The sequence below is a fragment of the Myotis daubentonii genome, chromosome 19 (assembly GCF_963259705.1).
Source record: "Myotis daubentonii chromosome 19, mMyoDau2.1, whole genome shotgun sequence".
Lineage (NCBI taxonomy): Eukaryota > Metazoa > Chordata > Mammalia > Chiroptera > Vespertilionidae > Myotis > Myotis daubentonii.
In genome coordinates this window covers 15,978,949-15,994,451 of record NC_081858.1, presented here as the reverse complement: position 1 = coordinate 15,994,451, position 15,503 = coordinate 15,978,949, and the positions used below count along the sequence as shown (strand labels likewise).

At 62.7% G+C, this 15,503-nt stretch overlaps 1 protein-coding gene across 1 annotated transcript; it reads right to left on the bottom strand.

Annotated features, from left to right (window-relative positions):
- Positions 1-3,679: 3,679 nt before the first annotated feature.
- Positions 3,680-13,715, bottom strand: VSIG10L2 (V-set and immunoglobulin domain containing 10 like 2). Its single transcript, XM_059677116.1, has 10 exons — positions 13,213-13,715; positions 12,692-12,967; positions 10,697-10,972; positions 9,893-10,141; positions 8,910-9,170; positions 7,122-7,412; positions 6,319-6,615; positions 5,642-5,768; positions 5,222-5,385; positions 3,680-5,058 (listed from the first exon to the last, which is right to left on the bottom strand). The coding sequence occupies exons 1-10, from the start codon at positions 13,565-13,567 to the stop codon at positions 4,961-4,963; spliced, it is 2,394 nt and encodes a 797-aa protein (XP_059533099.1). The 5' UTR covers positions 13,568-13,715; the 3' UTR covers positions 3,680-4,960.
- Between the last annotated feature and the right edge of the window lie 1,788 nt (positions 13,716-15,503).

Sequence of the window (15,503 nt, the reverse complement as noted above, 5' to 3'; positions counted from 1 at the left end):
CCTGTCCCCCACCTCCCCTGCCCCCCACCTCCCCTGTCCCCACCTCCCCTGTCCCCACCTCCCCTGTCCCCACCTCCCCTGTCCCCACCTCCCCTGTCCCCCACCTCCCCTGCCCCCCACCTCCCCTGTCCCCACCTCCCCTGTCCCCACCTCCCCTGTCCCCCACCTCCCCTGCCCCCCACCTCCCCTGTCCCCACCTCCCCTGTCCCCACCTCCCCTGTCCCCCACCAGAATCTGATCTTCGCTTGGCTTAGTGACACTAGTGGCTCAGACTTCTTCCTGTTCCTTCGCCTTAGAATTCTCTGTGATTCTTCGTTTTAGCATTAAACGTCCCCATTTCTGTCACATCATTTCACTCTCTCCCCCCCTTTTCTCGATCAGGCACTGGTAGTCTGGTGTCAGGTGACAGGCTGGTGGTGTACGGGGTATAAGTTAAACTGCAAGGTTTTGAACCTTGTGACGTGGTCTTTTCAAACATTTCTCCCCGCCTATTGTTTCTGCTGAACGAGTCTGGAGGCCGGAGCGTCTGGGACAGCGAGCGGACCGTGTCTGTGCCGGACCTCCTTCCAGCTGCGGAGCAGCTAAGAGGCTCCCGTTCTGGTGGGACCCCCCTGCGTTGCTGTCCGCTAGAGCATTGACTTGGAGGTGCCTGTGTTTGTATCCTGTTGGAAAGTATGTTGTTTCCCGGAAAAGCTGTAACAGCCTGTCTGAGATTGTACATATTTTTTGGACAGGTTCTATTGGTGGATATGATTTTATATTAAAAGAGAATGCTGCTTCCATGGAGACCGCGGTGCAGGGGCCTCAGCTGCTCCCTGTGCGTATAAAGCTGCTGTAGCTCTGATGGGGGCGGGGAGGGCTCTTACTCTGAAATTCTTTGCAACCTCCACCCTGCCCTCCCTGGAACCACCACCCACCCCCTGCACATGTCCAAGAGCCCAGTGAGTTCATCCCTTCTGTTCTGAAGGAACAGGATCTAGGACAAATGGGGCGGGGGAAGCTGGGAAAATACCTGAGCCTCGCAGCTGTGTGGAGGCCGGCAGGCCCCCTTAGGGGAGGCAGTGTTCCTTCCCAAGGCAGGGTGGAGAGTGGGAGGGGAGCATGAGGAGGGGGAGGCAGGGCAGAGAGTGGGAGGGGAGCATGAGGAGGGGGAGGCAGGGTGGAGAGTGGGAGGGGAGCATAAGGAGGGGGAGGCAGGGCGGAGAGTGGGAGAGGAGCATGAGGAGGGGGAGGCAGGGCGGAGAGTGGGAGGGGAGCATGAGGAGGGGGAGGCAGGGCAGAAGGTGGGAGAGGAGCATGAGGAGGGGGAGGCAGGGTGGAGAGTGGGAGGGGAGCATGAGGAGGGGGAGGCAGGGTGGAGAGTGGGAGAGGAGCATGAGGAGGGGGAGGCAGGGTGGAGAGTGGGAGGGGAGCATGAGGAGGGGGAGGCAGGGTGGAGAGTGGGAGGGGAGCATGAGGAGGGGGAGGCAGGGCGGAGAGTGGGAGGGGAGCATGAGGAGGGGGAGGCAGGGCAGAAGGTGGGAGAGGAGCATGAGGAGGGGGAGGCAGGGTGGAGAGTGGGAGGGGAGCATGAGGAGGGGGAGGCAGGGCAGAAGGTGGGAGAGGAGCATGAGGAGGGGGAGGCAGGGTGGAGAGTGGGAGAGGAGCATGAGGAGGGGGAGGCAGGGTGGAGAGTGGGAGGGGAGCATGAGGAGGGGGAGGCAGGGCGGAGAGTGGGAGGGGAGCATGAGGAGGGGGAGGCAGGGCGGAGAGTGGGAGGGGAGCATGAGGAGGGGGAGGCAGGGCGGAGAGTGGGAGGGGAGCATGAGGAGGGGGAGGCAGGGCAGAAGGTGGGAGAGGAGCATGAGGAGGGGGAGGCAGGGTGGAGAGTGGGAGGGGAGCATGAGGAGGGGGAGGCAGGGCAGAAGGTGGGAGAGGAGCATGAGGAGGGGGAGGCAGGGTGGAGAGTGGGAGGGGAGCATGAGGAGGGGGAGGCAGGGTGGAGAGTGGGAGGGGAGCATGAGGAGGGGGAGGCAGGGCAGAAGGTGGGAGAGGAGCATGAGGAGGGGGAGGCAGGGTGGAGAGTGGGAGGGGAGCATAAGGAGGGGGAGGCAGGGTGGAGAGTGGGAGGGGAGCATGAGGAGGGGGAGGCAGGGCAGAAGGTGGGAGAGGAGCATGAGGAGGGGGAGGCAGGGTGGAGAGTGGGAGGGGAGCATGAGGAGGGGGAGGCAGGGCAGAAGGTGGGAGAGGAGCATGAGGAGGGGGAGGCAGGGTGGAGAGTGGGAGGGGAGCATGAGGAGGGGGAGGCAGGGTGGAGAGTGGGAGGGGAGCATGAGGAGGGGGAGGCAGGGCAGAGAGTGGGAGGGGAGCATGAGAAGGGGAAGGTAGGGTGGAGAGTGGGAGGGGAGCATGAGGAGGGGAAGGTAGGGTGGAGAGTGGGAGAGGAGCATGAGGAGGGGGAGGCAGGGTGGAGAGTGGCAGGGGAGCATGAGGAGGGGGAGGCAGGGTGGAGAGTGGGAGAGGAGCATGAGGAGGGGGAGGCAGGGTGGAGAGTGGGAGGGGAGCATGAGGAGGGGGAGGCAGGGTGGAGAGTGGGAGAGGAGCATGAGGAGGGGGAGGCAGGGTGGAGAGTGGGAGGGGAGCATGAGTAGGGGGAGGCAGGGTGGAGAGTGGGAGGGGAGCATGAGGAGGGGGAGGCAGGGCGGAGAGTGGGAGGGGAGCATGAGGAGGGGGAGGCAGGGCGGAGAGTGGGAGGGGAGCATGAGGAGGGGGAGGCAGGGCAGAAGGTGGGAGAGGAGCATGAGGAGGGGGAGGCAGGGTGGAGAGTGGGAGGGGAGCATGAGGAGGGGGAGGCAGGGCAGAAGGTGGGAGAGGAGCATGAGGAGGAGGAGGCAGGGTGGAGAGTGGGAGGGGAGCATGAGGAGGGGGAGGCAGGGCAGAAGGTGGAAGAGGAGCATGAGGAGGGGGAGGCAGGGTGGAGAGTGGGAGGGGAGCATGAGGAGGGGGAGGCAGGGTGGAGAGTGGGAGGGGAGCATGAGGAGGGGGAGGCAGGGTGGAGAGTGGGAGGGGAGCATGAGGAGGGGGAGGCAGGGTGGAGAGTGGGAGGGGAGCATGAGGAGGGGGAGGCAGGGCGGAGAGTGGGAGGGAAGCATGAGGAAGGGAGGCAGGGCAGAGAGTGGGAGGGGAGCATGAGAAGGGGAAGGTAGGGTGGAGAGTGGGAGGGGAGCATGAGGAGGGGGAGGCAGGGTGGAGAGTGGCAGGGGAGCATGAGGAGGGGGAGGTAGGGTGGAGGGTGGGAGAGGGGCATGAAGAGGGGGGTGGATGGTCCCTCCTCATGGTGCTGTGAGCTCTGGGCTAGAAGCAGCTGGTTCCTGCCCTACAAAATCAGGGTCTGTGCTGCTGACCCAAAAGCCAACAGGGTCCTTTGCATGGAGTGGGTCCCTGTCCTATCTATTCCTTGTGGTGAGCCGGCAGGGCCATGGCATACTCAGCCCCACATTGGGCGCCTTATGTGCCGAGTCAGCGCAGCCAGGTTCGGTGAGCCCGAGTGGGGGCGGTGAAGGACTGAGAAAAGACAGACAAGAGAATGAGCCAGGTCTGGGTGGGACGCTGTCCTCTCTGATGGAGAGAGACAGCTCCACAGACTACAAGCCGTGTCTTTCTTTTATAGCCAAATTCCACGAGGCAAAGTAAGGGCGTGGTCAAGATGTTTACCACATTCTCCTGGGTTTCGATCCTACTCAACTACATGCACCTGAACTCTGTCAAGCCCACATCACTCAGGCATGTGGGGCCACGTGTTCAGACCACAGGCTCAAGCTCACAACTCTAGCTGTTGGCTATCATTGTGCTGGGAGGGCCCTGCCCTCCAAGCTGGGACTTGCACGTGGCCATGAGAGGACTGTGCCCTCTCATTAGTCCGTGGCTTGAACCTGTCCAAACACTGTACCCGCTCTCCCCAATCCCCCACATTTAAATAAGGCTTCCCTAAACCGGAGCCCCGTCTTGAGGGCTCGGAGGGGACCTGACACCCCTTTTCTAATAAAGCCTGAATCTGTGAGAACCCCCGAGGCAGCTTCAGTTCCTGTCCCTTTCCCACTCCTCTGGGCGCCACTTGCCCTCCTCCTGGCAGCCAGCTCGGCCCTGGCTGCTCCTCCGCGTCCCCTGCAGGGCCAGCCCCGAACAAGCATCGGTTTGTGTTTCTCAGTGTTTCGGACACACACACACTTGGAGCCAGTGAGTCACGCTGGCGGCTGGCGGAGAGGGACTTTGGAACAGCCTGGGTCCCCTCTCAGCCAGCGCCCCGCCTGGGGCAGGAGTGGCCTCTGCTCCCCTTGTGGGCACAGACCCGGGGGCCTGGCACCTGCATCCTGTCCCTCTTCACCACCTGCAGGCCTGGGGCCACTCCTCCCCCACAGGGAGGAGACGGCGCCCTGGCCCTGCTGGCCCTGCTCCGCCACCAGCGCTGACGGCTGGTCCTGTAACCGGGTGTGTCCTCGGGGAGGGATTTGAGGTGTGGAGAGTAAAGAGCCAGAAGACCGTGTCGCTGCAGGTGAATGAAGGGGACTCATGCCTCCACATCCTGCACCCCATCTCCCAGCCTCCTCCCGGCGGGAGAACCGGGGCCCACCTGAGCCTGGGGCGGCCTTTCCCTGTGGGAGTTGCAGTGGAACAACCCCCGCTGGTGAGAGTGTCAGCAGGTTTATGAGGGATTGCTCGGCGCCCGGCCTGCTCAGGGCACCGGCTGTGCCTCCAGCACCGCATCTCGCTGCCCACGGGCACCCGCTGACCCATGTCCCGTCTGTCTCACCGCGGGGCCAGGACTTCCCTTCTAGCCGAGTCCTTGGCGGCCATGGGCTGGCCTCGCACGGGGTGTAAGGCTGGGCGTGAAGCGGGGAGGGGGCGTTGGTGTCACCTTGCTTTTAGGACCAAGTGTGACAGTGGGGACCCCCCTCCCTGTCCCCCCACTTCCCCCTGGGCCTCAAGGTGTTGCGGTCACTGTGATGGTGACGTTCACTGGCGCATCCATGGACTCCTGCGCCGGATCCGAAGCCGGGGTGGCAGGTGGCGTTTCAGTGCCTGAGGAGCAGAATGAACAGGCAGAGAGGTGCCTGGGGGGGTGAGGGGTGGGGGGAAGAAGTCCCAGGTGGTCCTTAGAGGACAAGAGACATCGTGCATCACTCACGAGACCCGGGACCAGCCCCCTTTACATGAGTCACCGTTGGGATAAGATGCCGCGTACCTGCCTGCACCTCGGGGCCCTCCGCCGAGCCCCTGTGTGGGTGGCTCTGCTCCCTGAGGGCGAAGTGGGACAGCGAGGTTAGTGACAGCCACACCATCCCAGCCTCGTCCCAGCCTCGCTTCCTCCCGAGCCCCGAATGGGGTCCGCACTCAGCTGCCCGAGGCCTGCAGACAAGGGGGAGGGGCGCCTTAGTGAGCAACAGCCCAGGTCCCAGGAGAGCCCTCCTCCCCAGAGGCTCCCGCAGAGACCAGGAGCCCGAGGGGGTGCCCGAGGCCGGGGTTGGCCCCAGGAGCATCTCACATTGTCCTACGCCTGGGATGGGGGGCATGGGGGGTGGGGGGGACGGTCCTGCATCTCCCTGGGGTCATGGAGACCTGGCTGCCTTCTGGGGTCAAGCACCCACCCCCTTCAGTTTCCCACTCACAGGGGAGGGCCTCCGGGTGCCGGGCCGCGTACTGGAACACCAGCAGAGAGGCCACCGTCGCCACCACCATGCCTGTGCCCGCGGCGCCCAGCACAGCTGGGTAGGCGCTGAAGGGCGGGTCCGCTGGGAGGGAGAGCAGTGGATGCACAGGGTAGGTTAGAGCCGAGGCTGAACCTGGCAGCAGTGGCTCAGAGGGTGCCAGCTCCCCCTGCACCCCCGGTGGGTGATCAGGGGCGAGGCTGGACCCAGAGCGCCTGTGTGCCCCGTGCTCTTGAGTTGGATCCCCAGCCGAGTCCCTGTGCTTGGCACCGGGGGCAGCGGGCCAGTTATCTTGGCAGCTGCCGTGTCATGAGGAGTCCCCAGGACGGGGAGAGCATGGGAAGCCGGGGGCCCACCGTGTGCCCCCGGGATGAGACTGAGGCACAGAGGCGGCCCTCTCCTTCCTCCAGCTCCCCTTCCCTGCTTCTGATTCGATCTGAACTATGGCTCCTACCCCTCGGCTGACACATCGGGTCTCCCCGGGAGGGAAGGCGGGGGAGAGGACAGAGATGGGGCGGGAGGGATCCAGCAGGAGGGAGCAGAGGGATGGAGCCGGGGTGCCTTGTGAGGAGGAAGATGGGCAGGGCTCAGCTTTGGGGGGCAAGGCGAGCCTCGCAGGGCGCTAGCCCAGCACCTGGTATCTTCCCCTCAGAGGGATGTCCCGCTGTGCGGTGGTTCAGAGCCAGGATGCGGAAGGCGTAGAGCACCCCGGGGTCCAAGCCCCCCAGCCGCCGGGCTCTGCTCTCTGGCTCGATGTCGCCGGCCGCTGTCTCCCAGGCCGCAGCTCCTGGGCCCGGAGCGCCCGCCCTGCGCTGCACCAGGAAGCCGGTCAGGTTGCCGGGACCTGCGACCGCCCACTGCAGCTGCACGTCTCTGCGGTGCCTCCCGTAGGTCAGGCGGCTGATGGTGACGTTGGGGGGAGCTGGGTACCCTGGGGGCGAGGATGGGACACATGCAGGCATGTGCACCACCACGCGTGTGCATGTGTGTGTGCGTGTGTGTGTGTCCATGTGCGCCCAGGTGCGCATATGCTTCTGCGCCCCATTTGCTCCAGTTGCATCGGGAGCTGGCAAAGGTGCAGACGTGCTCAGTTCTGTCGTGGGGCCAGTGTTGCCCTGGCTTCCATTTCTAGGCCCGTTTCCTCGCCTATGAACTGAGGAAAAGGAGATGATTCTGCCCGCCTGGAGCTGTTGGCCTGTGTCCTAGTGTGCGTGTGCCTCGCGGCCAGTAGCCCTGGAGGGTCGTGTTTCTGAGGGGCTGTCTGCCTGCGGGAGCTAACGGCCCACATGCTAAAAGGAATTCCAGTGCCTCCCACCTGCAGGGCCACATGGGGCTGGAGGCTTCCCACCTCCCTGGACACACAAATGCACCCCCTACACACACACACACACACACACACACACACGCATGCACGTGCACACACGCACACACACTCACGGAGGACCTCCAGCAGGATGCTGCCACTGCTGTTGCCCACGGCGTTGCGAGCCACACACTGGTAGGTGCCCCCGTGGCGAGCTGGGTCTGCACCGCGGATGCTAAGGTGGAGCTGGGAGCCCTCGGGGTGCAGCATGAATCCGGAATCGCCCGGTTCCAAGAGCTGCCGCTGGGGTCCCAGCCAGAGGAGGTGGGCAGGTGGTGTGCCCCCCAGGAGGACACACCGCAGCCAGGCTTCTTGCCCCTCCAGCACCGACACCCGGGCTGTAGCCACTGCCAGCTGTGGGGCTTCTGCAGGGACAGAGAGCAAGGCTGGAGCTGTCCCCTGAGCCAGGGGTGTGGAAGGCCCGGGGGAAGGTGCTGGCCAGTGGTGGGGGGAGGGGAGAGAGAGGAGATGGGGGGGGGGCGGGGGGGGGGCGGTCCTGGGCCAGACAGTCTCCTCTGAAATTCTATGCAGGTTCCTATCGCCACCTGCTCCAAAGTTAGGTGATGATAGATAGCGGTGTTCCTCCTGCCAACCCCAGGCTCTGCGCCTGCCTCCCTCACCTGGGCATCCACCTCCTCCCTCTCCACACCTGGCGCAGGGCCTCCTTCCCCCAGGGGCCCGCCAGGGGCTGCCACCTCCCCCCCTGCCCAGGCAGGGCTCGTAGCAGGTGCTTGGTTTTTAGGGGAGGATGCCTACGACCCACAGGTCAGGTGTCAGGGAGCCCAGTCCCGAGACTGAGTAACAAGGGAGGGAAATATTCAGGTTGAGGAATTTCTCAGAGCCCCTGAGGCAGGCTGCTCACCGAGCCTTGGGGACTAAGATGTAACTCATTTTGTGAGAATGATTATCGATAACGGCTCCTCTGCCTGCTTTTCTCGCATTTTTTACTCTAATGTATAGCTTCTTTAAACAGTAAATGGGACTGCCAGGGCCAGGAGACAGAGAAAGGAAGCTGAGTGAGAGGGAGTGAGAGAGGTAAAGGCCTCTGGCACCTGAAACATGAATTCAAGTCGAGAATACAATCAGGCGCCTCTCATGCAAATTGATGCAAATGAGGCAGACAGTCAGAGCCCCTCATTGGCTAGATGGGAGCTGCCCAGCCACACATGACTGCTGCTGTAAATACATACACCAGATTTTGAAGACAGTCCAAAAAACAATGTAAAATACCTCCTTAGTAATTTACACATTGAAATAATCTTATATTGGATATATTGAGTTGAATAACATGTTCCACCTATTTCTTTTTGCTTCTTTTAATGTGGCTACTGGAAAATTCAAAATTCTCTATATGGCCCTGGCTGGTGTTGCTAAATGCTTAGAGCGTCGGCTCATGCACCGAAGGGTTGCAGGTTTGATTCCTGGTCAAGGGCACACACCTGGGTTGCAGGTTTGCTCCCCTCTCCCAGTTGGGGCAGGTGTAAAAGGCAACTAACTGATGTGTCTCTCTCACATCAATGGTTCTCTCTCTCTCTCTCTCTCTCTCTCTCTCTCTCTCTCTCTCACTCTCCCCCTCCCTCTAAAAATCAGTGGAAAAAAATATCCTCAGGTGAGGATGAACAACAAAAATAAATAAATAAAAGTATATATATGGCTCACATTATATTTTTATTGGTCAATACACACATAGACTAAACCCCCTGATTTTATGGATCAAAAATACTTGAGTCCCTGGGAGGTGAGTTGACCAGTCTCTGGACTCACTTTGCGCCCCAGCACAGCTGCCCCCAGCCCCTCGGCCCCATTCCGAAGGGCTGCTCCTCCCACCCCGTCCCAGCACCCAGTCCCTAGCACCCACTCACCCAGCTGGAGCCGGCAGTGGGGACCGGGGACCCTGAGTGGGTGAGTGCCCTGGCAGGTGAACGCCCTGCCAGCCAGGTCGCCCCGGGCCGGCAGGAGGTGGACCGCCAGCGAGGCGCTGCTGCTGCCCAGCGGCTGCTGCTGCCCATCCAGCCAGCTCAGCAGGGCGGGGGGCTCGCCGCCAGCCCACTCGCAGCTCAGCATGATGAACTGCTCCCCCGATGTGGCCATGGTCCAGCACGCAGGGTTCCGGCGGGGTTCCCCTGAGGAGGGAATACAGCTCAGCATGACCCTCCAGGGGGCAGGAGACCCAACAGGCCCCGCCCGTCCCTCCCTCCTTCATTATTGGTTCACTCGCCCCTTCTGCCCTTTCCTCAGTCAACTCATCTATTTTTTCATTTATGATTTGTTGAAGGCTGACCATGTGCCAGAGAAATAGTGGCAGCAAACGCTAGCAAAGAGTTAGAATACAGCCTGATGAATGCTGGGGTGCAGGTGGAGAGACAGCTACCTGCGGCCTCGGGGAGCAGGACTTGGTAAACAAGATGACATTGAACTTGGTCTTTGGTAGATGGACAGGAGTTTCCAAGTTGGAGAGAAAGTTCCAGGCACAGTTCAAGAACAACATGCAGTAGAGCCGTAGAGTTGTATGTGGGGTTTGGGGGGGCAGTCGGGGGGAGGGAGGCAGGAGGTGGGGGGTGAGAGCCTGCTGACCCTGGAGGCTGGGAGACAGTTAGGAGGGGGTCACAGGCTCCCAAGCCTGAGACGAGGAGGACAGGCCTCAGTGCAGGTGGAGACCAGTGGGGTGGAGAGAAGTTGGGAGGTGGGGTCTGGGCTGAGTACTGCCACCTCCCTGTTATGTGGAAAGTCTCAGAGTTTGTGGTCAGAGCCCCACCCAGACCCAGGGCCCCTCCATCCTCCCCCCTGGCCCTCCCCTCTCCTCTGCCTGGGGTGTCAGAGCCCGGCTATCTCTGTGTCCACTCACACAGCGCGGTCCTGCAGGGGGCGGGCAGCGCCAGGGCGGGGTGCTGGCCGGTGCAGGTGAAGACGCTGCCGTTGGGCAGCTGCGTGGCTGCGTGGCTCCAGGTGACATTGCTGAGGGCGGCAGGGCCTGTTCCCTGGGGCCCTTCCCACTGCAGCTGGGCAGCTGGAAGCCCCCCAGGCCAGGCGCAGACCAAAGTCACAGCCCCGGGGGCGGGGAGCACTGCACAGGAGGGCTGCCCCTCGGGGGGATCTGGGGACAAGTGGGCTCCGATGGGGCTGGACCAGGCCACACTGCCCATGCGCCAGCTCCCCTGGGGCCAGAGGCGTCCTGGTGGGTGACATGGGGAGAAGTGGGTGAGCAGGGAAGACCGACCCCTCTGAGGGGCTGGTGAGCAAAAGGCTGAGCTCTCAGGTCAAGGGGCATGGCTTGGGGGCTGGGCAGGAGGTCAGAATCCCTGGGCAACCCTGGGGGCTCCCATGGAAGCCCCAGCAGGAAGTGTTCCCATGCCCCACTGCCATCCTCACCTGGGCACCGAGTCTCACTGTCCTCACTCTGCCCCTCTCTGTGCCGCAGCTCAGTCCGGGGACCGTGGGGACAACCCCTCAGAAGGGCTATCTGCACAGGGCGGGGGGCTGTCCCTCTCCCTGCCCTCCCCAAGGTTTGTTAGCCTCTCCCCCTGCTCTGCAACTCCAGTTGGTCCCCCAGACCTGCCTCCCCCCAATATCTGCCCCATTCCCCAGGGTGTGTGCAGTTTGCAGGAGCACAGGGTGGCGGGGGTGGGGGGTGGGGTTGGCACACACTCACAGTAGATGCTGAGCTGGATGGCAGTCTGCGTGCGGGTGTCCAGGCGGCTGTTGTGGGCCAGGCAGGTGTACAGGCCAGTGTGGGCGCGGCTGGCGCTGGCGATGGTGTAGGTCGGCCCGGTGTGGACCTGCGTGTGGTCCCGGAGCCACACATAGTGACTAGGGGGGTTGGACGCAGCCAGGCAGCTCAGAGTCACTTCTTCCTTCTCGCTGGCCCAGAAACCCTCCTCAGTGAAGCCCGGCGGCTCCATGGTGACCACAGGCTTGTCCGGACCGTCTGGGGGGCAGGGGAGGCCGTCACACCTGTCCAGTCTGCATTCCTGCATCTGCTCATGTGACCACCGCCACACCTACTCACCATCCAGCCACCACATCTTACGCACCAGTGGCGTCAACCACTCTGCCAGGCCCCTGAGGATCCAGAGTCCAGGGGCCACAGGCACAGCGCAGTGTGGGAGACGGGGGTCTGTGGAGTGAGCCCCAGGCTGGGGCTGGGCTGGGCTGGGCTGGACTGAGGTAGGGGACAGGCCAGAGTTGGGTGGGCAGAAGAGGGCGCCCAGCCCTCTCACATTGCCTGGCGTTGAGGAACTGGCCCAGTTGGTCCCTCGAGACGAGAGGGAAGAGAACAGGGTGGGCAGTGCCTGGGCATGATCCCAGCAGCCGGCTCTCTCCAGTTCTTTGGGGTCTCCGCCTTCCCCTCTCTCCTGTGTCCTTTCTCCCTGACTCCTGGCAAGGACGGAATTATCTTCCTGCTTCTATTCTGCCTCTGCATCGTTCCCAGGAACTGTTCGGCTATCTCCTCCACAGTCCTCACCCTACAATTCCCACAAGCCCGTGGTTGGCAAACCACGGCTCGCGAGCCACATGCGGCTCTTTGGCCCCTTCGGTGTGGCTCTTCCACAAAATACCACGTGCGGGCCCGCACGTACAGTGCGATTGAAACTCCGTGGCCCGTGCGCAGAAGTCGGTATTTTGTGGAAGAGCCACACTGAAGGGACCAAAGAGCCGCATGTGGCTCGCGAGCCGCGGTTTGCCCAGCCGCAGTTTGCCGACCACTGCCACAAGCCACCTCAAACAAGACCAACGAGACCCCGTCAGTCCCTGCTCCTTAAAGCCTCCGGGCCGGCACTGGCCAGCAGCCACGTGAGCCACAGATGCTTACATCCCCAGTCGCCAGATCTTCAAAAGGAAAAGCACCCGAACTCAACTACGCAGAAAACATCCGCGGGTGTTAATAACTTTAAGGTTTTTTTTTTAATTTAACCAAATACATGCAGAATATTCTCGTCTTAGTGTATAATCAATATAAAAATTACTGACGAGCTATTTTATATTCTTTCTTTAGACTAGCAACACCATCCTGTGTGCACCTGACACTCCAAGCTCATCTGTTTGGTTCGGCCACGTGTGCGTGCTCAGGGCCACGCGTGGCCACCACGCTGGGCAGCGCTGCTCTGGACCGTCTGGTCCTCATCTTTCACAAAAACTTCCCATCCCTTTCAGAAGCTCATTCCTGTTCTGTGTTCTCCTCGTTCCTGAACCAACTCTCCTGGTCTTTCCTCCACTTTGTATAGCTGGCTACTTCCTCCTCGCTGGCTGCGTTGGAGTTCTTTGTTCTGCAATTAACCCCTCCTTTGCTCTCAGAAGTCCCTGTAGGGACCCACCTGTGCCCTCTTTACCCACAATGCCCCCTGCTTCCTTGGGTCCGGGTGGTCCCTGTGAGTCCTTCAGGCTTAACCCAAAGGCAGGCTTTCGGGGCCACCCCTGAACGGCGGGTAAACTTGTGACTGCGAATCTAGGCGCATTTTCCTGGGAAGAGGGGCCCGTGACCTTGACAAGGTTACAACCCAGTGTCCTGGAGCCGCATTTGGCACCAGTGGGTGCAGCACCCCGAGTCTGGGGCACTCCCGGTGGCCCGGAGTGTGTCAGGAGGCCGAGTGAAGTGGGTAGCTGGGTGCCGGCCCTGCCCACCTGCCCCCACACCCGTCGGACTCACAGATGACGTCCAGGAAGGCCCCGTCGCTGCTCAGCTGGTTGACGGCGTTGTGGGCGCTGCACACGTACCAGCCCAGGTGTGTCCGGTTGACTGGGTCCAGCAGGAGCACTCGCTCCCTGACCCCCAGCGGGGCCTCCCCGTGGCCTCTGGGTGCCTGATGCTTCCAGGCAAAGGTCACGGGCTCCGTGCCCTCCCGCACTGTGCACGTGGCCACCACCGATGTCCCCTCCACGGGGGACGGCTCGCTCAGCTGCACCTGAGGCTTCGACACAGGCACTGCCAGGAAAGAAGAGGCCCTGTGTTGGTCATCGCAGACCCAGGCCGTGCCCGCTGTGCCCGGTGGCCCAGCCCTTGCTGACTGGGGGCTGGCCGGCCCACAGTCTCCCAAACACCCCAGGCTTCCTCCTCCCCGGGCTCGGCCTTGCAGCGCCTGGGCCCCGCCCCACACAGCAGGCAGCGCATGCAAAGGGGCGCACGCAGCCTGCACAGTGCTCAAGCCCAGGCCCCTGCCGTGCCCTCACCCAGCACGGCCAGGCTGAAGTGGGAGTAGGCGGTGTGCAGCCGGCCTCCGGTGGCGTGCAGGGCCTGGCACAGGAAGTGGCCGCGGGCAGCCTCCCGCAGCTCCCCCAGCACCAGGCTGCTGTTCCGCAGGCTCACGGTCCCCAGAGCCGAGGCGCCGGCCTCCACCTTGAACTCGGCTCCGCTGGTGACAGCCACCGGCCGGGGGATCCGCGAGCCCAGGGGGGTGAAGCTCCAGAAGACCACCAGGGGGGCGGGCGGGGAGCCACAGGCCAGCTCCACAGAGCCGCCCCGCACTCCCTGGACGGACGCCACCTCCTCGTCGGGCTGCCCTGGGGACAGTGACACGCGGGACATTTGAGCTGCCGCGCTCTCCTGCCCCCTCCTTGCCCAGAGCCTGCTCTGCAGCCGGGACAGACGGGGCAGGTTGGATCCGACAGCACAAGCCCTTGGGGAGTTGGGGCAGAGACGGTCTCCGGGGGAGCCTGCAGCCTCCTGCCCGGCTGTGCTGGGGACCAGCCAGGTGACGACTCGAGAGTCAGGGGAGCTGTGTGGCCACTGGCCATCCGGGCTCCGGGGACCTCAGGGAAGGGTGCCAAGGGGTTTCAGACCCAGCGGCAAAGGGAAGGCACCGCCTGCCTGCCATTGGCTCATCCAGCATCTATTCACGTGTCAGCTGTTTACACCATCAAGTGCCTGCCTCGTGCCAGGCACCAGCGTGGCAGTGACAAGTGAGCCACCCCACGGGGACTCCCGTGGAGTCCATCAGGGAGTCAGACATCAGCTCATTGTCACGGGGCGAGGCTGCCCAGGCCTGGCACGGACCCCAGCATCCGCCCGGGGAACCAGGGTGTCCTGCCCCTGCGGCCAGGCTGCTCCAACATGCTGACAGCCCCAGCGCGCGGGACTGACATAAGGGCCGCAGGGAAACCGAGCCACAGGAGCAAGTCACGCCAGCTTGCCTTTGCTGAGTGCGAGGCTCTGTCCTGCACGCTCCCCTCGGGACCCGCTGCCCCTAATTGTTACAATAACTACATCCCCCAGACTCTGAAACACGAAATCACGTGTCCAAAGCCACACGGGAGGCGGTGGGGCTGCAGCGGAGCCCCGTCCGACACCCGGGCTGAGACTCTCCGCGGCTGTCGGCTCCTCCAGAGAGAGGAGAAGACAGGCCTGGAGTCGGAGCGGGGGATCGAAGGCAAAATTCTGAGGTTCGATCAACCAAGAAGGACAAGAACCCAGAAATGGATTCTCTCCTGTCCCACCAGCTGTCCGGGCCCTGACGACCACCAGGCTTGGAAGAAAGAATGAAACCAGGTCACTCGCATGTTCACAGCTGGGCAGTGGTCCTCGGGACGGCCCCCCCCTGGCCCCCCGCGCTTCTAGGGTGATGCAGAGCCCTGTTTGGGCCCCGCCTCCCCCACCTGACAGGCAGAAGCCGCTCAGAGCACACTGGCTGATGTCTAGCAGGTCAATGACACGCATGGACTTGATGGCTACGTGAGTGCGAAAGAAGGATCCCGAGGAAGAAAGGGGAGGAAACGCCCGGCCGGTGTGGCTCAGTGGTTGAGCATCGACCTATGAACCAGGAGGTCAATGGTTCGAATCCTAGTCAGGGCACTTGCCTGGGCTTTGGCTCAATTCCCCAGTGTGGGGTGTGCAGGAGGCAGGCAATCAATGATTCTCTCTCATCATTGACATTTCTTTCTCCCTCTCCCTTCCTCTCTGAAATCAATAAACATACATTTTTTTAAAAAAGATACGAAAGAAAGAAAGGGGAGGAAATAATGGGACGCGAGTGGGAATGGGCTCCTGTGGGGGCGGTTTGAGTATCGCTCACCTGAGGCCCCGAGACACAGCAGGCAGAGGGGTGGCAGCAGCAGGAGGCTGGGTGGTGTGCGCAGGGCCCGCCGGCTGTCCACGGCCCCCATCGCCTGCGTGGCCGCCCGTCTGGCGCGGAGCCTGCCCGACTCGCGGGCTCCGTCTCCCCAGGCAAAGCCCGCCGGAAAGATGGGGTCCTGGCTCGGGTTGCCAACCTCAGCCCTCGGCACCTTCACCCCTGCTCTCCTGTTACCTCCCTGCCCCGATTGTGGGTGAATTATTTACCAGGTGATTCACTCCATCCATAATGCAGGAGGCAAGGCCCCCCGTGCAGCGCTCCTGACCGGGGATCCGAGGTTCAGACTCCCCCTTCTGTGGCCTTCCCGCCCTCCGCTCGCCTCACGTCTTGTTAGGAGCACGTGGACCCTGGCGGCAGCTCTGGAGTCCGGTTTGGGGTTGACCGGTGAACTGT